The sequence below is a fragment of the Telopea speciosissima genome, chromosome 1 (genome assembly GCF_018873765.1).
Source record: "Telopea speciosissima isolate NSW1024214 ecotype Mountain lineage chromosome 1, Tspe_v1, whole genome shotgun sequence".
Taxonomy (NCBI): Eukaryota; Viridiplantae; Streptophyta; class Magnoliopsida; order Proteales; family Proteaceae; genus Telopea; species Telopea speciosissima.
Window position 1 is genome coordinate 13,750,942 of NC_057916.1, and position 23,739 is coordinate 13,774,680.

Below are 23,739 nucleotides of genomic sequence, written 5' to 3' on the forward strand. Positions count from 1 at the left end.
AAAAAAAAAAAAAGAGAAGGAAATTATGGGAAACTATTTTGTACACACACACACATATTTATATATAGGGAAAGAGAACACCACCCGGTCGCGCAGCGCACGCCTCCCCTGCGCCCAGACACAGGGATGTGCGAAATGATTGCCGCACTCCTGGTCATTTCCATCTTTCCAGGGGGGTGCAGCGGTCATTATGCGCCCCCTGTGTCTGGGCGCAGGGGCGGCATGCGCTGCGCAACCAGGTACATATATATATATATATATATATATATATATATATATATATATATATGGGAGAGGATTCTCTGAGCAAGCGGCATAGAGGAGCACACTAATGAGATGTAGAAAAATAGTATCAAACATTGGAGGGCAGCCAGGTCATTTTAGGTGAGTAAACTCAGGATTGGCAGACTCCAATTTAATCCTGGATTCTGAGTTTTAAATCATTTGTTAAGGGGCAATCATCATATAATAATGTCAAAGCTTAAACTTCTCTAGAGGGTGGGCCTTGGTCACTGGTTCGAGTCTGGAAACAGCCTCTCTGCAAAAGCCAGGGATAAGGGCCGTAAGGCTGTGTACATTATGACCCTCCCCAGACCCTCCAGTGGCGGAAGCCTCGTGTACCAAGTACGCCCTTTTAAAGCTTGAACTTCTCTGGAACAAAAACTACTTTTAAAGGCTCAAAAACTTTCAAACCATCTGATGGCCCCTATCCCGAAAGAAAGGGTACAGAAATGCAGTTGGTATGTTCAAAACTAGGGCACAGCCTTACTGTGGATGTTATGAAAATAAAGGGAAGATAGTTTCAGAAAGGAATATTTCCAATATCCTGGGGATAGCAACAAACTCAAAGCTCACCCATTGTAAATGCTTTTTCGGGTCTATCATCCAAGTGTTAACTGAATTTAGCATGTAAAACAAATAAAGTAAAGATGATACATAACTTGCACATGTGAAACCATTTAGACGCGAACATATGCAAACATGTGGGTTATCTATGTACCATATACGCATTGAAGTTGATGATAATTACTAAATCTAGGTCATTCAAAATAAAAGGAAAAACTTTAACAAGAAAATGCATCTGATGAACATACATATCAATAACAAGTTTTATAAGGACGCTGACTGCAACTTCCATTGAGGGTTTTCCAGTATTATGACTTAATCTGGATGACACTGTCATAGGATTTGCATTTGGTGAAGATGACTCTGAGCAAACTGCAGCTATAACCTCACATACTTCAGCAGCGTTCAATCGTAAAGGTTGCTGTTCACTGGTACATGTTAAAATACTTGGTCAGAAAGGGAGAGGGAGAGAGAGCTTAACTATGCAAATTGAATAATTGAAATGGAAGTCTTGACTTAGAAGCAGCAGCAGTGCCCCAATTTTAAATAAAATGACTGGTGTGCTTCTATTATTCTGTTAACAACAATGTTAATTTAGTAAGTTCCATATCTAAAATATCCATTCCTTCTATAACCATTCTGAGCATAGAATCAAAGTTCCAAGTCCAAGAAAAGGGATAGAAGAACTGGGAATATAAACTCCAACAAACAACGGTGAAAGGCAAAAGCACTGCAGAAAACTGCCACAAGAAACTGCTAATTAATATATCATTTTTCAACCGAGTAAAATTATACTAATTAATGCTGAATGTTAAGACACTAAAACAAGCAAATAGGAACCAAAATTTAATAATGGGAATTTTAACTTGCAATTTCAAAACATAGACATGGAGAACAACGAACCTTCCCGATGTACAAAAGTACAAAGGAGGTGAAGTTGAACTACAACAACAAAACAACAATAACTCAGCCAGTTAGATTTAGGTTAAGGAAGTAAGTAAAAGAGGAGAAGAAGTTAGAGGAAGAAGAGGAAGACAAGAGAAGAGGGAAGAGAAGAATAGAACAGGTTTTGGTTGTAATCAATTGTGTTGGAGAGACTTCTCCATACACCCTATATTCATTCAATCATAACTAATAGAGAATTACATCCACCTCCCTAGGGAGGTAAAAGGGAAATAAAGAAGAAAAAAAACAGAATTACATAATAAGGCAACTAGTAATATAACTAGTTCCTAAACTACCCCTATTACATGACTTCTAACACTCCCCCTCAAGCTGGAGAATATATATCATGCATTCCCAGCTTGCTTAGGAAAGAGCTAAACTGAGGAGAGCCAAGAGCTTTGGTGAAGATATCTGCCAACTGATCACCAGTCTTCACAAAAGGAGTACAAATACAGCCAGAGTCTATCTTCTCCTTGATGAAATGCCTATCAACCTCAATGTGCTTAGTCCGGTCATGTTGCACTGGGTTGTGGGCAATACTGATGGCAGTCTTGTTGTCACAGTATAGTCTCGTGGGTCCTTCAGTGTCAAATCCCAGTTCTTGAACAAGTCTCTTCAGCCAGATGAGCTCACATACTCCGTGTGTCATAGCTCTAAATTCTGCCTCGGCACTAGATCTGGCCACAACATGTTGTTTCTTGCTCCTCCATGTGAATAAGTTACCTCCCACAAAGGTACAATTGTCACACCCCGGCCCGGTTATTAAGGGCCAAGTGTGGCGGGATGTCTCTGACATCCAACCAATCCCCAAGGATCACAAGTGCAGTATGGCCAAATATTGAACCAGAACCTGAAATCACACAGATTTCCAAAGTTCAAATTTATTCAGAAATTGGACCGGGTTGCACAACAATAGCCGGAGGTAGATCTCCTGTCTGTAATGGAACCAACCCAATAGGCATCTGTGAAGCCTTCCACTCTCAAGTGGTTGTGCCTTGCATACAACAGTCCTTTCCCTGGAGAGGACTTCAAATACATTAGAATGCGATACACAGCATCCAAATGGCCACTCTTGGGAGCATGCATGAATTGGCTGACAACTCCCATTGCATAAGAGATATCTGGCCGAGTCATAGAGAGATAGATAAGCTTCCCCACTAGCCTTTGATACTTCCCCACATCAACAAGAGAAGGACCACAATCCTCTCCTAGTTTGTGGTTCTGCTCAATAGGAGAGTTTGCTGGTTTACAGCCTAACATCCCTGTCTCTGTTAACAGGTCAAGAACAAACCTCCTCTGACATATGTTGATTCCTCTCTTGGTCCTTGATACTTTTATTCCTAAGAAGTACTTCAAGGGACCCAGATCTTTGATCTCAAACTGTTGTGCCAAGTAGCTCTTCAATTTACCTATCTCAGCTGTATCATCTCCTGTGACCACAATATCATCAACATAGACAATGAGAGCTGTGATAGTACCATTACTCCGCTTGGTAAAGAGAGTATGATCAGCTTGGCTCTGGGAGTATCCATTCTTCAGAATAGCCTGTCGGAAGCGCTCAAACCATGCCTTTGGTGACTATTTGAGACCATATAGAGCCTTCTTAAGGAGGCACACTTTCCCTTCAGCTGAAGGCATCTTGAAGCCTGGTGGAGTTTGCATGTACACTTCCTCTTCCAAGTCACCATGAAGGAAGGCATTCTTCACATCCAGCTGATATAAAGGCTAATCTTTATTGGCAGCCAAAGATAAAAGAACTCTTATTGAGTTATGCTTGGACGGGGCAAATGTCTCCTGGTAGTCAATTCCATAGACTTGCGCACCCTCGCTACCAACCTTGCTTTGTATCTCTCAATACTGCCATCAGATTTATACTTTATTGTGTAGACCCATCTGCATCCAACTGGGACACGTCCCTTGGGAAGGTCAACAAGTTGCCAAGTACCATTCTTCTCAAGTGCCATCATCTCCTCAGACATGGCTTGTCTCCACTTTAGGTCAAACATAACATCAATGACATTCTTGGGAACGGAAGCAGTAGAGAGAGCAGTAATAAAGGCAAGGCCTGTAGGAGAAATTGCATCATAGGAAACAAACTGGGATATAGGATTAGTACAAGTTCTTTTCCCTTTCCTAATAGCAATAGGAAGGTCCAAATCAGATGGAGGAGAAGAAATGTCACCTGATTGAGAAGGATGAATCTCAGGATGTGGATCTGGATCTGAAGAGGATTCTTGGTAGGTCTTCTTTCTTGTATTATGCAAGCTTTCACCTTTTTTGTATGTAATGTGGTAATCCTTCTCCTTATCAGAACCACTTTCAACAACCAAATCTGTATTCCCCCCTGGTTGATCATCAACCTCAACCACATCTACAGTCCTGTGTTTTTCAATGTCAAGCATAAAAGGAGATGTAGGTAGAGGAGAAAGGAAGAAATCCTCAGTAGCCTGTTCACTCCCACAATTCTCCCCCTGAAGAGGATGCTGAGAAGGGACAAAGAAGGGGATTGATTCAAGAAAAGTAACATCCTTGGAATGATACATCGGCGGGAAGAAGGATGATAACACTTGTACCCCTTGGTAGTAGAAGAGTACCCAAGGAAGAGACACTTGAGAGCTTTGGGGTCAAGTTTAGTGCGAGCAGATTTGTTAACATGCACATAACAAACACAGCCAAAGACTCGAGGAGGAAGAGAAAAAGCAGAGGCCGTGGGAGATAAGATGTCCAATAGAGATTTGAAATTAAGAAGCTTGGTAGGCATACGATTGATGAGAAAGGAGGCAGTGAGAAGAGCAGCGGACCAGAAAGTCTTGGGAACATGCATGCCAAACAATAGACTACGGGTGACCTCCAGAAGATGGCGATTTTTCCTCTCAGCAACCCCATTTTGTTGGGGCGTGTCAACACACGCTAGCTGATGGATAATGCCATGAGTAGTAAAGAAGGTTTGAAGACCACCAAACATGTACTCTCCCCCTTTATCAGATCGCACAATTTTGATGCGGGTCTCAAATTGAGTAAGGATCATTTGGTAAAAATTCTGAAAGGCATCACAAACATCACTCTTATGCTTCAAAAGTACAGTCCATGTGGCATGGGAAAAATCATCAACAAATGACACAAAGTAACGAAAGCCAAATAAAGAAGTAGTAGGGGAAGGACCCCAAACATCAGTATGCACAATATGAAAAGGAGCAACAGTTCTATTACCATGATAAGGATATGAAGACCGACAATGTTTGGCAAACATACATGATTCACATTGAAAAACATGAGAAGAGGCATAGATGAAAATAAGTAAGGCAATTGTTTCCTTATTACTACAAAAGATGGATGGCCAAGACGGCGATGCCATCACATAACAGAATCCACAGAACTACTATCATTGCGACCACACACATAGGAATGAGCTATGGGCAAAAGCGGATAAAAAAAGTAGAGGCCTTGTTCCTCACGTCCACTACCAATAATCCTCTTCGTCACCAAATCCTGAAAAAGACAATGAGAAGGAAAAAAAGTGACACAACAATTGAGAGATTTAGTTAAATGACTCACAAATAAAAGATTCACTGTAAGGTTAGGGACATGAAGAACAGAAGAGAGGGAAATAGATGATGTCACAGGGATATTACCTTTACCAGATATGGAGGAGAGGGAGCCATCAGCTACCCTAACCTTGTCCTTACTAGAGCAAATGGTATAGGAATCATAATAATGAGACGTACCAGTCATGTGGTCCGTGGCACCCGAGTCAATGACCCAAGACTGGGTAGCAGTGGAAGCTGAGGTGGAGACCTGCAAAGCTGAGGATGATGAGGATCTAGCCATACTAGATGTAGAAGATGTGCTCAACTATGACACAACCGTGCGAACCACTGCATCCATAAAGGTGGAGTCATCCTGTGGGGCATCAGCCTCAGTTGTCACGGAATGAGCTCGAGCTCCCCCTCTACGGCCACCACGACCACGCATACTAGGAGGACGACCATGGAGAGACCAACACCTATCCTTGGTGTGTCCAGTGCGTCCACAATGATCACATTTAAATCTGTCTCGCCCAAATCCACTGGCACCAACTATCTCCACAGTACTAGCTTCCTCACGGTTAGGCCTTGGGCCTCTACCACCTCCACGGGTGTCTTGAACAGAACTAGAATTGAGGGCAGACCTCTCATGAGATGATGCAGGTGCTGGTGCCATAGTAAGCCGCCGAGTCTCCTCACTCTGTAGGTAACTGCAAACCTCACTAAGAGAAGGGAGAGGAGACCGGCCTAATAGTTGGAGTCTAACTGGCTCATAGTCAGGATTCAGACCACCAAGTAACGAGAAGACACACTCCTTTTCAAGAATCTGATACACATTAGCCTCATCCTCTGGGTTGGTCAAATGAAGGTCTCTGTAGTGATCATACTCCTCCACAAGACTAAGGAACACACTGTAGTACTCAGAAATAGTGCTGTCACCTTGCTTCAATGACTGAATTTTTTGATGGAGCTGATAGACTTTGGCAGTGTCACCTACTTTGTCAAAGGCTACAGAGACACTATCCCAGAGAGCTTTGGCAGTTTCCTTCCTTATAAACCTTCTCCCAATCTCAGACTTCATGGAGAAGATCAACCATGTCATAACGGTGGAATTTTCGGTCTCCCATTTATCAAAAGTGGGAGAACTAGCCTCTGGAGCCTTGATAGTGCCTGTGATATATCCAAGTTTTCCCTTACTCCTAAGGGAAAGTCTCACAGAGTGTGACCAATCCAAGTAATTAGTACCATCGAGTTTCACAAAGGAAATCTGTTGGTGAGTATTCTCATAAACCAACTGAGGAGCTGTTGAAGGAGGCTGTGAATTAGCCGAACCAAGCTCAGAAGACTCTGTACCAGCCATCATGTAAGGGAAATGATACTTGACCATAAACTAGATAAAAAACAGCAAGTGGGGAGTATAAACTCAACCCAAATAGGGATTCCCAATACAAAAAACAGAAATTTCAGCTAGGATGAAGCTTTACTCTAACACTCTCTCCAGAGTAAAATAGCTTACACAAGCTTCAAGATTGCAACTACAGATATGCATAATCATCTCTCAACCAAACAAGAAGTCCAAAGTACCCTAAATGCAAGAACAACATTATCGGGTTTACCTGGGCAGAAAAAGAACACCACAAAACTAAATTGTGCTCAATAAGGAGATTCATCCATCAATAAAGGACACCAGAGGCAGAGAGAGGATCCTTTTACGATCCTAATGGGCTACTCCAACTACCAAGTCCATCCCCAAATAAGGAGGAACCAAGGTCTGCAACTTGCAACAGCGGAAATCTGGGCAGAAACTTGATCTTGCGAAAAGGGGCTGTGCTCAGATTGGGTCTTCAAGCAGCAAGAGGAAGCACAAGTCACTTAAATAACACTCTTGGGCGATTCTAGTGAGCTATTCCAATCCTCAAACCCATGCTTGAAGAAGAAGATACAGAGACTGCAATGGAAGGCTGGTGGTAATCCTAGCACAGGCTAGCAAAGCTTCAAATCATCAAATGGGTTGCATCAAGGCTCAAACAGCAGTAGTAATAACTAGAATAGATCATTCTGAACCTATTCTTATAGTGCTCTCATAGATTCTTTACATAGGAGGCTTCTCCTTGAAACCCTTTATGCCCTAGGATTTCAAAGAGAAGGAAAAAATGGAAACAAGAAGCTGGATTTGACTCTCAAACCGTAAGGCTCTGATACCAAGTTAGATTTAGGTTAAGGAAGTAAGTAGAAGAGGAGAAGAAGTTAGAGGAAGAAGAGGAAGAGAAGAATAGAACAGGTTTTGGTTGTAATCAATTGTGTTGGAGAGACTTCTCCATACACCCTATATTCATTCAATCATAACTAATAGAGAATTACATCCACCTCCCTAGGGAGATAAAAGGGAAATAAAGAAGAAAAAAAACAGAATTACATAATAAGGCAACTAGCAATATAACTAGTTCCTAAACTACCCCTATTACATGACTTCTAACACAGCCATATCCAACTTAATGGGGTCGGCTACATGGATCCAAACAAAACAAAGTTCTAACCAAAAAGGTAAAACAAAGATAGGAAAAGAGGGATGGGGAAAGAGATGGGAAATGAAAAAAGAAAAAAGACAAATGAAAGATAGCAAGAGGAAAGAGGCACAGCCCAGCACATCAGGATTCTCAGCTAAATGGGGTCTGCAACATGGATCTTTGCCCTCCAATAGGCTCTGTCTGAGGTCATACTTGGTACAAGACCTAGACTATGCATGTCCTTCCTTACCACTTCTCCTATGGTTATTTTAGGTCTGCCCCTAGATCTTTTAGCTCCTTCAATTGGAATCAAAACACTCCTCTTTAAAGGATGTGAAGTTGAACTGTAAGTCCAAAACTTAATGGTCTTTATTATTCCTTCTATAGTAAAATCAAATGATTAAAAGAAACATCTTTATACAAAGAGATAGTAAAGCTCTTCTTAGTTATCAATTCATTTCGGTTTTGAATTCCGGATTTGGTGGATGGACCAACATATTCTGGCCTTCTAGGTACCTATTTTAAATCAATTCGAATTTCCAAATTTTTTATATTTTTTACCTTTCTGAAACTTTGGGATTTTTCACCAGAATTTTTATTTTGGCTGAAACATGATCCAAGGTCTTTTTTGTAGAACAGGGCCAAACTAAACCACTTTATTTGAGCTAAAGTTAGAAAGCCAACCCATTTCTAACAGTTTTACACTTTTACCTATACCTAGGACCAATTTCGGGTACCAATAGTCAAGATCCAAGGTCTATTTTGTAGAACAGGCTAAACTAAGCCACTTATTTGGCTAAGGTTAGAAAGCCAACCCACTTCTAACAGTTTTCTCTAAATCTAGGAGGCTAGGACCAATATTGGGTACCAATATTTCCAAATGGTGTCCCCTAATGAAAATGCTCCCCAAAAGAATTACAATTAAGCTTGTCAAACTTCATATCAATGAACATACGGTTCTTTGCAAGAAATTCAAAGGAGCGGAGCAGGTATACCATGAAAACTTTTAATAATTGTCAAAGAGAAATGAAGTTCCCCAACTCATACGTAATACTGTTGGAACCAAGGTTCGAAAACTCGGGTCTCGGAGCCATCTCGGCCCAGCCCAAAACCGAGTTGGGCCGAGATCTCGCCGAGTTTGTGACTCTTTTTTTTTTCCGACTCGAAAGCCCATCTCGGTGGGTTTTAGACCTCTTTTGGGTCTGAAAGTTGGTATTTAGCCTATTTTAGGTCATTTAAACACAATGACACTATCAGATTTTGCATAAACAAAGTCCAAATAGGAGTTTCAGTTAGTGAGAAAGAAAGACAGACACTTGCTTATGCTAAAAACCAGGACAGACACAGGACAAACAGCCTTATTTATGCCTAATATCATTTAAGTAAATGCTTTTGTATTTGTATTTCATTTACTTAAGATATTTTTCATAAATAAGCAAATACCCCCCTATTTAAATCCAGTAAAAATAGTTAAAAAATCAAATTACAAAAGGAAAAAAAGTCAACCCCCCAGTTCAAGAATAAAAACTGGATTTTCGGCGGTAGGTGCAATTTTCAACTTTCTAATGCTGGGGTTTTTCTCAAATCTAAAAATTCCATAAAACTTAATATGGTAAAACATTGCTAAAAACCATAAGTGCGGTAAAATATTCATTTGTTTTGATATCCAAAAATATATTTTCATTCAGAGCGATTTTCACAGCATTCGCACAAACCGAATTAAGTTTGACCGGTACATAACTCCTTCATATAAATCAGATTTAAGCAATTTTGGACTTGTTGGAAAGCTTTCAAAACAAAGCTTTCCAACAAGTCCAAGATTGCTAAAATCTTATTTATATTGAAAGAGTTATGTACCGGTCAAACTTAATTCGGTGTGCGCGAAAGCTGTCAAAATCGCTCTGAATGAAAATAATTTTTTGGACATCAAAACAAATGAATATTTTACCGCATTTTTGGTTTTTAGCAATGTTTTACCATAATAAGATTTATGGAATTTTTAGATTTGAAAAAAACCCAGCATTAGAAAGTTGAAAATTGCACCTACCGTCGAAAATCCAATTTTTGTTCTTGAACTGGGGGGTTGACTTTTTTTCCTTTTGGAATTTGATTTTTTAACTATTTTTATTGGATTCAAATGGGGGGGGGTATTTGCTTATTTATGAATAATATCTTAAGTAAATGAAATACAAAAGCATTTACTTAAATGATATTAGGCATAAATAAGTGTCTGTCTTGGTTCCTGGCATAGATAGGTGTGTGCCTAAGTGTCTGTCTTGGTTCTTGGCATAGATAGGTGTATGTATACCAAGAATTTCCAGCAAGATCTCAAGATCTGGCACTCATATAAAGGACCTACATGGGCATTTTCCTATGTCAAACCGAGATCTCGGAGAAATCGCGCCGAGATCTCGGCGAGAAAGTGCACTTTTTGGTTTCGTAGGCCATCTCAACTCGGTAAATGAAAAAACCGAGAATCTCGGCGAGATCTCGCGAGATTTTGGACTATGGTTGGAACAGCCATGGAGACTGCCATTGCAGTTGGCAAAATAGTTGATTTTACTGCCATGAGGGCTCAAGATTATTGGACCAATGCCATAGGATGTTAGGAGATAGGCATAGGTTTGGTGGGCCTAATGCTGAAGGAGGTATGGTAAAGGATCCGGAAAATAACTAGCTGAAAATTTTTAAATGCAACTCCAAAGAAGAGGGTCAACATCCAGAGGCTGTTGAAGATCATGTTATGTCTAGCACTCTTATGTTTCCTTTTCTTCCAGTTCGTTTTTCTTAGCAATGTTGTAGTAGGAGGGGGAAGGTTTGTGTTGAATAATGTAAACCAGAATACCGTGGGGGTATTCTGGTAATTTGGGTGCTTTATTTTATGTTTTAATGTTGTTTTATGACCTGCCTAGCTATGTCGGCTATGGCAGGGTTATTTTAGTCATGTATTTTTTATATTAAGATCTATAAATAAAGGGGCTTGGCTGATCATATTCGATCATTCACGCATTCTCAGAATTCTGGTTTTGTTAACATGGTATCAGAGCACTCTTCTCTGATCTAGGGTTTTCAAGACCTTCCCCTCTCCATCGATCTCTTCTCTTCCATCCCCTTCATCGATTTCTTCTCTCTCTCCCCTTTCTCTTCTCTTGGTTTCTCTCATCCCTTCAAGGGCAGCACTAATGAGGTGATCCAATTATGGTTCAAGTGCTGCCCTCTATTCCACCTCCGTTTTAATGCCCTAAAAAACTGATCGATAGCTGCTGCAATTTCTCTCTCTGCGATTTGGGACTGCTTCTACTTCTTTGGAAATCGATCTCATAACTCTTGGAAGATTGATCACTTATTTTGGAGCATCACTTGCAGGACTTTAGACAGCATCTATCGTAGCTGCATTCTTATTGATTGAAGACCTCAAAAGTTCCAGTCTTTTTTTTCTTTTTATCGATCTCAACTGTCAAGGTTTTTTCAAAACCCTGACACCTTATCGATTTGGGCTTTTGGGCTGGTGTTTGTGGAGCTTTTTTGAGGGTTTATTCCCTGAACATACTGCTGCAATCGACTATTGTTTCCCACACAAATTGCTGCAGTTTTTTTGAAGAACGGAATTTTTTATTTTTCAAGATCGATTTCTGCCTGGCAGTTTTTGAAGATCAGATTTCTTGATCAACTCAAGGTTCGATATTTTTCTGACTATGGGTGACTCTGAGATAACCTCGGCTACTTCTGGAGGGGATCAGACCAGGAGTGACTTCCTTCCCTATGCAGCAGCCATCAAGCTTGATGGTACTAATTACCTAATTTGGGCCAGATCATTATCTCTGACTGTGGCTGGTAGGGGACTCACTGGCCATCTTACTGGTACCACCAAACAGCCCACTGAAGAAGGTGTTGCTCGTACTAAATGGGCTGCCAATGATGCAATGGTGATGTCCTTTGTTCTGAACTCCATGACAACTGACCTTTCTAGTCAATATCTTCTCCTTGACACTGCTACTCAGATATGGACTGCTGTCAAGGGTACTTATGGTCGTTCAGGGAGTGGTGCACAAGTTTATGAGATCAGAAAAACTCTTCAAAACACTACTCAGAAGGAGATGACAGTCACTAAGTACTATACTGCCCTCAAGTGCTTATGGCAACAACTGGATCACTATGCTCGGTTTCAGCCTACCACTGCTGCTGATATTACTGCCTACCACACATATGTAGATCAGTTTCGGGTCTATGACTTTCTGGCTGGACTCAATGATGAGTATGATCCTATTCGGGTACAAGTTCTTGGTCAAGTTCCCTTTCCCACTTTGAAGGAAACTTTTTCCTATGTACACAGTGAAGAGACAAGGAGGGCTGCTATGATGAATTGATGATTACTCCTAAGGTTGAAAGATCAGCCTTACAGACTGCTAGTTCCACCACTGACACTTCTGCTGATAATGTTGCTGCTACTGCTACTGCTACTGCTACTGCTAAAGAGCCTGTGAAGTGTGATTATTGCCACAAACCATATCACACTAAGGCTCAGTGTTGAAAACCCAATGGGAAGCCTGCTGATTTTGAGACCAAACGTGGTCGTGCTAATCCTAAAAACAAAGCCAATCACACTGAAAGTGTAGCTCCAGCTCCCACTACTGACATCGGCCTCTCCCAGGAAGAACTTCAAGCTCTCCGGCGTCCGTTGCCTACATCTGCTGCCCCCACTACATCTGCTACCAATTCAGGTTCCTTCTTTGCCCGTACAGGTATTTCCTTTGCTGGTCATTGTGCATCAGTAGTTTCCAACTTTCTACTCCTTAGATCATAGACTCTGGAGGTACTGATCACATGACGGGTTCCTCCAGTCTTTTTAACATATACTTTCCTGCGTCTGGTAAGGACAAAGTTAAAATTGCTGATGGGTCCCTCTCCTCTATATCTGGGAAAGGGTCCATTGGCTATTCCCCTTCCTTGACATTATCTTCTGTATTGCATATACCCAAGTTTGGATTGCAAATCTTCTCTCCATTAGTAGTATCACCAAATCTTTGAATTGTAAAGTGACATTCTTTCCTACTCATTATGTTTTTTTAGGAATTGGACTCGAGGAAGACGATTGGATCGGGTAAAGTGCCTGGTGGATTGCACCTGCTTGATGGAGATCCTGCATCTACTCAGGCATTACCTTCTAGGCTTTGTTCCCCAGCATCGTTCCCTTCTGAATTACACATATGGCACTCTAGGCTAGGACACCCCCCTTTAGGTACTTTGTCTACTTTATTTCCAGTATTAAGTAATTCATGTAATAAAGAAGATTTTTTTTGTGAGCCTTGTGTCTTGGCCAAACAGACACATTCAAATTATCCATTTTCTAATAAAAGATCATCTTCTTTATTTCATGTTGTTCATTCTGATGTGTGGGGTCCCTAGTAGAAAAGTTTTACTTTCGGGTCATCGATGGTATGTCACCTTTATTGATTGCTTTTCTAGGTTCACTTGGGTCTATCTTATGCCCAATAAAAGTGAGGTTTTTTCTTGTTTTCAGCACTTTCACAAGCTGGTTCAAACTCAATTTAATGCCACTGTTCAGACTTTAAAGAGTGATAATGGGAAAGAGTATATGTAAGGTCAGTTCCAAAAATACTTGGCTGCCCATGGCATCCTCCATCAGACCAGTTGTGTTGATACTCCAGCCCAAAATGGTGTGGCTGAGAGGAAGAATCGCCACCTCTTGGAGGTAGCTCGTGCTCTTCTGTTTGCCCGTAATGTCCCTTCCGTTTATTGGGGGAATGTCGTTCTTACTGCAACATATTTAATTAATAGGCTGCCCAGTCGGGTCCTTAACTTTAGACCCCCTGTTGAGCTATTACTTGGCTCTTCCTCCTTTGTTGTTCCCCCTAAGGTTTTTGGCTGCGTTTGCTATGCCAGGGATACTAGGTCCCCGAGCAAACTTGACCCACGTAGTCTTCGGTGTATTTTCTTAGGGTACTCTGCCACACAGAAGGGGTACAAGTGCTATCACCCTCCATCCCGCCGGACTTTTGTCAGCATGGATGTCGTGTTTCATGAGCGTGTCTCCTACTATGTGTCCCCACATCCTCAGGGGGAGAGTATTAGCGAAGATGTGTTGACTTTAGACTCACCTCCTCCACTCCAGTTGGTTCATGATGAGGCTAAATCTATTCAGCCTCCTTCTAGTCCTCCTCCTCCTCCACCTGAGTCAGGGGGAGAGGTTCCTGTACAGGGGGAGCAAACCATACCAGCCCAGACTCCTGTCCAGAGGACCATTAGTGAATTTCAGCAGAGGATTGATGCTAGCAATATGAAGACCTATGCAAGGAAACATAAGCAGGTTCAATCAACTGTTGCTACAGTACCCATCCAATTGCCGAACCTGGATCCAGAACCTACCTCTCACCTGGTAATGTTCCTTCTCCTGAGCTACCTATTGCCCTTCGCAAAGGTGTCAGGACTTGCACTCAGCATCCCATTTCTCATGTTGTTTGTTATGACTCCCTTTCTCCATCATTTCGTTCTTTTATTTCTTCTCTTTCTTCTGTTCGTGTTCCTAACAATTGGCAGGAAGCTCTATCAGATGGAAAGTGGAAGGCAGCCATGATGGAAGAAATGGAGGCGTTGAAAAAAAATCACACATGGGAGCTTGTGGTTCTTCCACCTGGGAAGAGAACTGTTGGATGTAGATGGGTGTTTGTGGTGAAACAGAAGGTGGATGGCATTGCGGATAGGTATAAGGCACGGCTAGTGGCCAAGGGTTTTACTCAGACATAAGGCGTTGATTACCAGGAGACCTTTGCACTTGTTGCAAAGTTGAATACAGTTCGTGTGTTGTTATCATGTGCAGTCAACCTTGGTTGGGATTTGCAGCAACTAGATGTTAAAAATGCCTTCCTAAATGGAGCACTGGAGCAGGAGGTATATACGGACATTCCACCAGGGTTCTCTTGTGACAGAAACCCCGAGCTTGGTTTGGTCGATTCCACAAGGCCATGATTTCTGTGGGTTATAAGCAGAGTAATGCTAATCACACACTCTTTATTAAGAGGGTTGGTGAAAAACTCATTGTTCTTATAGTCTACGTTGATGACATAGTGGTTACTGGCAATGATGGTGATGAGATCAGACAGTTGAAGACCTTCCTTAGCCAGGAATTTGAGATTAAGGATCTAGGAAAATTAAGATACTTTCTTGGGATTGAAGTAGCCAGATCTTCAAAAGGCATATTTCTCTCCCAAAGAAAGTATGTCCTAGACTTGTTGGCTGAAACAGGTCTGCTAGGATGCCACCCTTCGGATACTCCTATGGATCCTATTGCTCGGCTCAAGGAAACTGTGGGTGAGCCTGTTGATAAAGGCCAGTACCAAAGGCTTGTAGGGAAGCTGATTTACCTTTCACACACTCGTCCAGACATTGCTGTCGCTGTGAGTCAGTTTATGCATGATCCCTACACTTCTCATATGGAGGCTGTTCTTCGCATTCTACACTATTTGAAGTCAACTCCTGGAAAAGGCATTCTTTTGTCTTCACATGGTCACCTACGGATAGAAGCATATATAGATGCTGATTGGGCTGGTTCTATTGATCATAAGTCTATTTCTGGATATTGCTCCTTCGTAGGTGAAAATATTGTCACCTGGCGTAGCAAGAAGCAAAATTTAGTAGCTCGTTCTAGTGCCAAAGCTGAATTTCGAGCTATGGCACAAGGGATTTGTGAGTTACTTTGGCTTAAGAGTCTGCTACAAGATCTGGGTACTCCTATTCAGCTTCCTATGATGTTGTACTGTGATAACAAGGCTGCAATCAGCATAGCACACAACCCGGTACAGCATGACCGTACCAAGCATGTTGAAGTGGATAGGCATTTCATCAAGGAGAAATTAAAAGATGGGCAGATTTGTATTCCCTTTGTGACTTCCTCTGATCAGCTTGCTGATGTCTTCACCAAGGGCCTGCCTGGAAAGTTATTTCATCCTAATCTAGTCAAGTTGGGCATGATCGACATCTTTGCTCCAACTTGAGGAGGAGTGTTGAATAATGTAAACCAGAATACCGTGGGGGTATTCTGGTAATTTGGGTGCTTTATTTTATGTTTTAATGTTGTTTTATGAACTGCCTAGCTATGTCGGCTATGGCAGGGTTATTTTAGTCATGTATTTTTTATATTAAGATCTATAAATAAAGGGGCTTGGCTGATCATATTCGATCATTCAAGCATTCTCAGAATTCTGGTTTTGTTAACAGTTTGGTTTCTGGGCTGCTGGCCTTTTGTGGTGGTAGTATGGTTTGGCATTAGCTCGTCGTATGGTGCTTGTTGATCTTTTCTTCTCAGGGATCTTCTAATCCTTTCATCCTTCTACTTCTAATAAAATTTCTTTGGCAATGATGAGAAAAGGAAAAAGAAAAAGTAACCAAGGGAAGGGGACAAAGTAACTAATATGTCTACAAAGATGAAGTTATTATTTGAGCAGCCACTGTAGTACGCCACATACTCGAAAAGTTCCATATAAGTGGTTTGAGTCTCTCACAATACCTATAGTGCCGATATTGGAAAAGAGGTCGAGGACGTGGGCGGAGAGTACTCACTGGGGTATCCTCCCTGCAAATAGAGAACAAACAATCTTAAATCCAAGATACTAACATCTTCAAATCTTGTAAGGTATAAAAATGTTTATCCACTACCAAAGATGCTGCCCAGAAGTTCATCCAATGTAATTATAATAAAATATATCAAAATGGTTTTGAGGATATCCATATTGACAATAGTGAATTAAGTAATCAGATAAGATGTCATGCATTAAAAATACACTACCACTATATGACAAGTAATACCTGCAGTACAAAGACATAAGACAACGGACAACTTGGCTTAAAGAATATTCAAATGTCTGAAAGCCACATTATGCATGTCATGTTGATAGGACATGCAATAAGTGCCAAAGAACTGATCCAAAAGTTCATCCAATACATCACAACATGTATTCTACAACAGATTGAGCTCATCTATGTAAACAGTACCAAACAAAGTATTTAGATAAAATGTAACAAAAACTACACAATCCATATATGACAAATAGTAACCACAATAACATATACGACAACTTAGACTCGTCTCAAAAAAGTATAGCATGAAAAGCATGTTTGATACAGGACATCCAACTCAACTCATGTGATGACAGCACACTTTCAAAATAAATTTCTTTGAAAAAGGAAAAAGAAAAAAAATATGCCCCTAAATCTTTTTAAGACCTCTCCTAATTACATCCATGTCATCCTCATGTTCTTCATCTTAAACTGATTACGTGATCCATCCTTCATCTTAAAATATGCCCTTAAACTTGACCAAAAACTCTAAACAACATCATTTATGGTTAAGTATAGTTAAATGTTGCCACATATACTAAACACCACCATAAGACTAAAACTTTAACACTCCCCATCAAGCTGGAGCACAGCTTGGAACAACCACTAAGAAAAGCAGGCCAAAACAAAGCATTAGTGAACATATCCCCAAGCTGATCTCCAGAACTGACAAAAGAAGTAGAAATCAATTTCTGCATCACTAAATCTCACACAAAATGACAATCAACCTCAATGTGCTTGGTGTGCTCATGGAAAACTGGATTACTAGAAATATATATGGCAGCTTGATTATCACAATACATCACCATTGGTTTAGTAACTAAAAAACCAAGTTCATGAAGCAAAGATTTAAGCCACATCGTCTTAGTTGCAGTGTGAGCCATAGCCCTATACTCCGCCTTAGCACTGGACCTAGCCACTGTAGTCAAGGTTCACAAACTCGGGTCTCGCCGTCTCGGTGCCAACTAGGACCCTTGAAAATCCGAGTCGAGTCGAGATCTTGCCGAGATCTCAACGAGTTGGTGCACTTTTTTTTTTCTCGACTCGAAGCCTCATCTTGGTGGGTTTTAGACCTAGTTTGGGTCTGAAACTTGGTATTCAGCCTATTTTAGGCCATTTAAACATAATGGCACTATCAGATTTTGCAAAAACAAAGTCCAAATAGGGGTTTCACTTAGTGGGAAAGCACGATAGACACTTACTTATACTAGAAACCAGGACAGACACAGGACAAACACACTTATTTATGCCTAATATCATTTAAGTATACTTCATTTACTTAAGATATTATTCATAAATAAGCAAATACCCCCTTATTTGAATCCAATAAAAATAGTTAAAAAATCAAATTCCAAAAGGAAAAAAAATCAACCTCCCAGTTCAAGAACAAAAATTGGATTTTCGGCGATAGGTGCAATTTTCAACTTTCTAATGTTGGGGTTTTTCTCAAATCTAAAAATTTCATAAATCTTATTATGGTAAAACATTGCTAAAAACCAAAAGTGCGGTAAAATATTCATCTGTTTTGATGTCCAAAAAACAATTTTCATTCAGAGCGATTTTGACAACATTCGCGCACACCGAATTAAGTTTGACCAGTACATAACTCTTTCAATATAAATCAGATTTTAGCAATCTTGGACTTGTTGGAAAGCTACCGCACTTTTGGTTTTTAGCAATGTTTTACCATAATAAGATTTATGAAATTTTTAGATTTGAGAAAAACCCCAGCATTAGAAAGTTGAAAATTGCACCTACCGTCGAAAATCCAGTTTTTGCTCTTGAACTGGGGGGTTGACTTTTTTTCCTTTTGGAATTTTATTTTTTAACTATTTTTATTGGATTCAAATAGGGGGTAATTGCTTATTTATGAATAATATCTTAAGTAAATGTATTTCATTTACTTAAATGATATTAGGCATAAATAAGTGTCTGTCTTGTCTGTCTTGGTTCCTGGCATAGATAGGTGTCTGTATACCAAGATTTTCCAGCAAGATCTCGAGATCTGGCACTCATATAAAGGACCTAGATGGGCATTTTCCTATGTCAAACCGAGATCTCGGAGAGATATTGTACTTTTGTGACTCGACCCCCATCTTGTCTCGGGATTTCGAAAAACCTAGAAACTCAGCGAGATCTCGCGAGTTCTCGAACTATGAGTGTAGTCTGTTTTTTACCCTACCACGTGACAAGATTTCCACCCACAAAAGTACAATGCCATATGGTAAACTGTCGATCACTAGCATCCGAATATACAGTGATATCAATATGACCATGACACCAATAGACAAGACCTTTTTCCTAGAGCACCCCTAAGACACTGTAAGATACTACATGCTGCATCTCAGTGGGTTGCTTAGGATTCTCCATATACCGACTGATCATATGCACAACAATAGAAATATCTGGGCAAGCAACAGTAAGATAAATAAGTTTTCCAGCCAGCTTCCTGTACGGCTGTACTGATGTCGATCCACAAACTCCTTATCATCATAGACTAAGTTTAAGTTGAGGATCATAAGGAGTATCAATTGGTTTCGAGCCCAACATCACAGTCTCAATAGAAGATCAAGCACATACTTTCTCTGAGACAGACTAATACCCTTTTTGCTATGAACCACCTCAATTCCTAGAAAATAATTATCCCCAAGTCTTTCATCTGGAAATGTTTCTACAAATAAGCTTTAATATCCTCAATATCCAACAAGTCATTACAAGAAATGTATAATATCATCTGTTAAAGAGTGTCTCGGTTTGGGGTCCACGGGTATCCATGGACCTCTATACTATAAAATCATATCTGAGTATTTTAGCTAGTTGTTACTTATCTTCCCTGTTGTAATTAGGCTTGTTAGGCTAGGTAAGTCTTTTATTTCTATTTTACTTATACATTTTAATTAAGTCTTTGACTCTTAGTAGGATGTTACTAAGAAGAACATATATAAATTCTGCTGCTCACGATAGGGAGCCTATTCTCTCTATCATACAGCCTTCTCCCCATCTTCTTCTTCTCTTCTCCTCATTCCTTTCCCTGGTTAGTCAGGCTTTGATACTATTTCATGGTATCAGAGCTCCATCAATAAAAAAATAAAAAAAAAAGACCGTACCCAGTGCACAAGGCTCCCCGCGTTTAGCAGGGTATGGGGAAGGTCAAATGTACGCAGTCTTACCCCTATTTCCAGAGAGGCTGTTTCCAGGACTTGAACCCATGACCAAGCATTCAGCAAGTGAGCACTTGACCAACGTGCCAAGCACGACCTTCCAGAGCTCCATCAATAATCAGTCCATATTCTCAATTCTTGTTCTGATAGTCTAAAAGGTCTTTGTTGTTGTAGCAACCTATGATGCCTACTATCTATTTCAGGCCCTAATTAATGGTGATAAGATGATAAACTAGGGTCTCTACTATCTATATCTTGATTGTCATGGAGTGATTAATCGACTGGAGTCAATTTACTTGCATCTACAAAGCTTGCAGCGGATTCTGGATTTTTTAATAGCTATCAAGATCTCAAATTACTTCTTATTAAGCCATTGAATTCATCTCATTTTTAAGGGTTGGTTGACCCTTCCTGGAGGCACACTCGATCCATGTTTGGTGCTGGTCAGCCTTGCTGATCTTCTGTAATTAAGTTCACCATCACTTCATATAATACCCTGTGTTTTAGGGTAATTTTTCAGATCTGTTGAATCTGAAATTACTTTTGATCTGCCCAGCAGATCTCTTTGATTTTTTGAGGGATTCTTACTCTCTATCAATATCCACCTTTGGGGACATATCTAGAAGTGTTTCGGTTACAGTAAAGAACAGAATTTTTTGCTGGCCAGTAGCTCTTTACCTGGTTCTTTTTGTTTCTTTCAAGGGTTTCTTTGATATTTGGTACTGCTTATTGGTGCAATTCTTCTCAGATCAGGTGTTGTCTAGTGGGGTTTGTATCCCCTTATATCGATTTATATCAGATCAGGTGCTGCTATTGGAATTGTCTCAGTTTGTGCATGATGGTAGATCCTAAATCTTCCACCGACAATGTTAATTTCCAGATCACCACTATCAAACTCAATGGAGTTGCTAATTATCTGCTATGGGCTCAGGCCGTCAAAGTTCATATTAATTGGAATGAATACATGGTTCTAAGTGTTATGGAATGAATATACCATAACAATTCATTATGTATGGATGATGAGATTCCATTGAAGATGTGGCTACCTTTACCAGGACAGAAAGACCCTATGAAGCTTTTACTGTTCCCTGGGATTGGCTTGGGCCTTTCCTGCGTAGTGGGACCTGGCCGGAAAGTGTTCTTGCCTCTATCATTAGCACAGGAAGTCCCCATTTCTGATGTTTCAGTCACTTTTCAATGGTGCTGACCGCACTAGGTGCTACTGTGGTAGCAGGAGAGGCCAGGCGATGACAATTGAGAGGTTGTCACTGAGCATTCCTAATCACATGGGAAGAAAGGTCAAATGGCAAGGCAAGGCCATAAGCCCGTTTGGCTCCTCGCAGAGTATAGGTCATAATATCCAAACATCTGATTGGGGAAAGGGCAACGAAGCCATCGACGCCTCCAAGAAATGAAGAGAGGCAAAACCAAACTAAGGATGGAGAACTCCGAAAGAAAAGGCCTGGCCTGCCTATATATACATAGAACATCACGTTAGCTGTTGCTTGTTGTATCTGAACTTTCCTGAGAAGACGAGGATAGTTCGGATTTGGAGAGGGAGGGAGACACAATATGCTAAATCCAACAGTATGCCTCATTCATAGAAGGAATCTTCTCTCCAACAAGAATCTGAATCTTGACAAGTTGCAAGTTAGAGCTTAAGCCAGATAAAAATTTAGCAACCAAAAATTTCAGCACACATTTTAATACTTCAAGATCAGTAGAGAGGGGTTGGTGGACAATAAGTCCTTCCCACATGCCCTTGAGTTCACTATAATAATCACCAAAAGATTTACCATTCTATTTGAAGGAGAAAAACTTTTCATAAAGATCTTACACTCCAGACATGTTCTTATCTTGAGAATAACTTTCTTTCAGATTGTCCCAAACACCCTTGGCTGTAATGTGAAACTTGATGTTAGCAGCAACAGGAGACTCCATACTATTCCACAGTCAAACAAGCCGAGAGTCTTTCCCTCACATCCATTCTTGCATGCCTTGTCAGTTACAGGTGGTGGAGAGGAAGAAAGATAATCCAATTTACCCTCAGCATGGATATAGACCTTTACAAGCTGAGCCCATAGAAGATAATTGGAAGCCCCACTTAACGTAATAGAAGTAAATTGGACATCAAGATTGTCCACAGGACGTTTAGAATCACCCATACAGCAGAAAAATTGAGGTACCAGCACCACAATCAATAGGAATAGTATGACGACCAAACAATGATATATAATTGTGTTTAGGGAGGTGATGTAAACACTAAAATATTTTCATGATCCAATGGTTAGATTACAAGATGTCTCCAATATTCAGGTACAGAAAATACCCCCAAAACAAGGTTGCTGCAAGTTACAATATGAGCAGAATACAACTCCAAATAGTGGCACCATCAGAGATGATATATTCAGCAAAGTAAAGGGGCTATGAACAGTGTACTTTCACCAATATAATGCATATAAGAAGGTTAACCAGAAACCACCATAACCAGTGAATAAAAATATAAAACTCCAAAACAAAGAAGGCGCAAGGTAGGAAAACAGCAAAAACTCAAACAAGAACTGCCGTATGGGGTAATATTATCAGAAAAAAAAAGTACACAAAAAGAAAAAGATGGGCCGTAGAGATATTTTTCAATCATTCAGAAAGGAAAGAGTTCTCTTCAACAGCAGCAACTGAGAATGATTTCAGCAGCCATTCTTGTGCAAAAAGGAAAAAAAAAGGTGCCGCAACCTTTAACAAATATACACATTGGTTTATGTCTTCAATAGCAGTGATCATCATATATAAACCCTATTCCTTCATGATTCTTCATTAGGGTTTAAGAAGAAAACTGCAGCATAGGTTGCTGCCAACCGAGGAAGAGAGGAAACGTAAGAGAAACTTCAAAACAGAAAATAGGAGTGCATAAATACTGCTCAAAACCCACTTTGATGCCATGTGAGAATACCGAACTAGGTAGATCAGTACCTATACATGAAGAAGAAGGAAGAAAAGAAGATAACAAGAAAGAAGAGAGGGAGAAGAGAGACGTAGAGAAGAAAGTCCATCCCTCACGGTTTGTGTAGATACCATGAGTAGGGTATATATCATATAAATAACTAATGACTACTTAGAGTCATACAAATTACAACTTATCCCCTTATAGAACTCCACTACCATACAGCTTAAACATATATCCAAAAACTCTAAACAACACCATGTATGGTTCTGCATGGTTAAATGTCATCACATATACTATACACCACCATAAGACTAAAACTTTAACAATGAGTAAAAAAAGTAAACAATGATAAATTCATACTAGAACTATAAATAAAAAAATCATATTCCATTAGACATTTCTTTTGTATTCCAAAATAACCTACTCTGTTTCTAAATCTCATCAGTCAATCTTTCAAATGACAAGAAATACGATAATAATACAGTAATCATAGTACATAAACTGGTGAGGCGAAAACAATAATAGTTTAGTTTAAATCTAAAAACAGATTTAACATGCCGAATAATTGAGATATTTAAAAGAATAAAAATTTGAATTTCATTTCCACATGCATTAATTCCAGGCAGATATTAGATATTCACATAATAAAAAAGGAAGACGAAGAAACCCAATAATATGGAGCAGGAAGAACATGCCAAATTGAGTGAGGGCCGGTTTTGGAGCGTTTAGATGCAGTGATTGCCCTCAAGTGAGAATGAGCTGAAGCAACATTAGTGGCAGTTGTGACTGTCGAAGGCTGCAACACTTGATCAATAGCAGGCAGATCTTTAGTGCCTGTCCATGGTTTGTTCTTCATTTTAGCCTCCATGTCTCCAACAAGTAGAGCTGCAGCACCAACTTCAAGGAAACCATGTGAACTAACATCTTGGGGACTTGTACCGCCATCACTGGATTATGGA

General features: G+C 40.2%; 1 protein-coding gene across 1 annotated transcript in view; it reads right to left on the reverse strand.

Annotated features, from left to right (window-relative positions):
* Positions 1–23,739, reverse strand: part of LOC122666550 — a 55,442-nt gene that overhangs the window by 16,478 nt on the left and 15,225 nt on the right. Inside the window, exons 5-7 of the mRNA XM_043862567.1 lie at positions 23,476–23,727; positions 16,347–16,412; positions 1,095–1,274 (exon numbers count right to left, since the gene is read on the reverse strand). Coding sequence (XP_043718502.1) covers positions 1,095–1,274; positions 16,347–16,412; positions 23,476–23,727 — 498 coding nt within the window. The remainder of the gene's footprint in view (positions 1–1,094; positions 1,275–16,346; positions 16,413–23,475; positions 23,728–23,739) is intronic.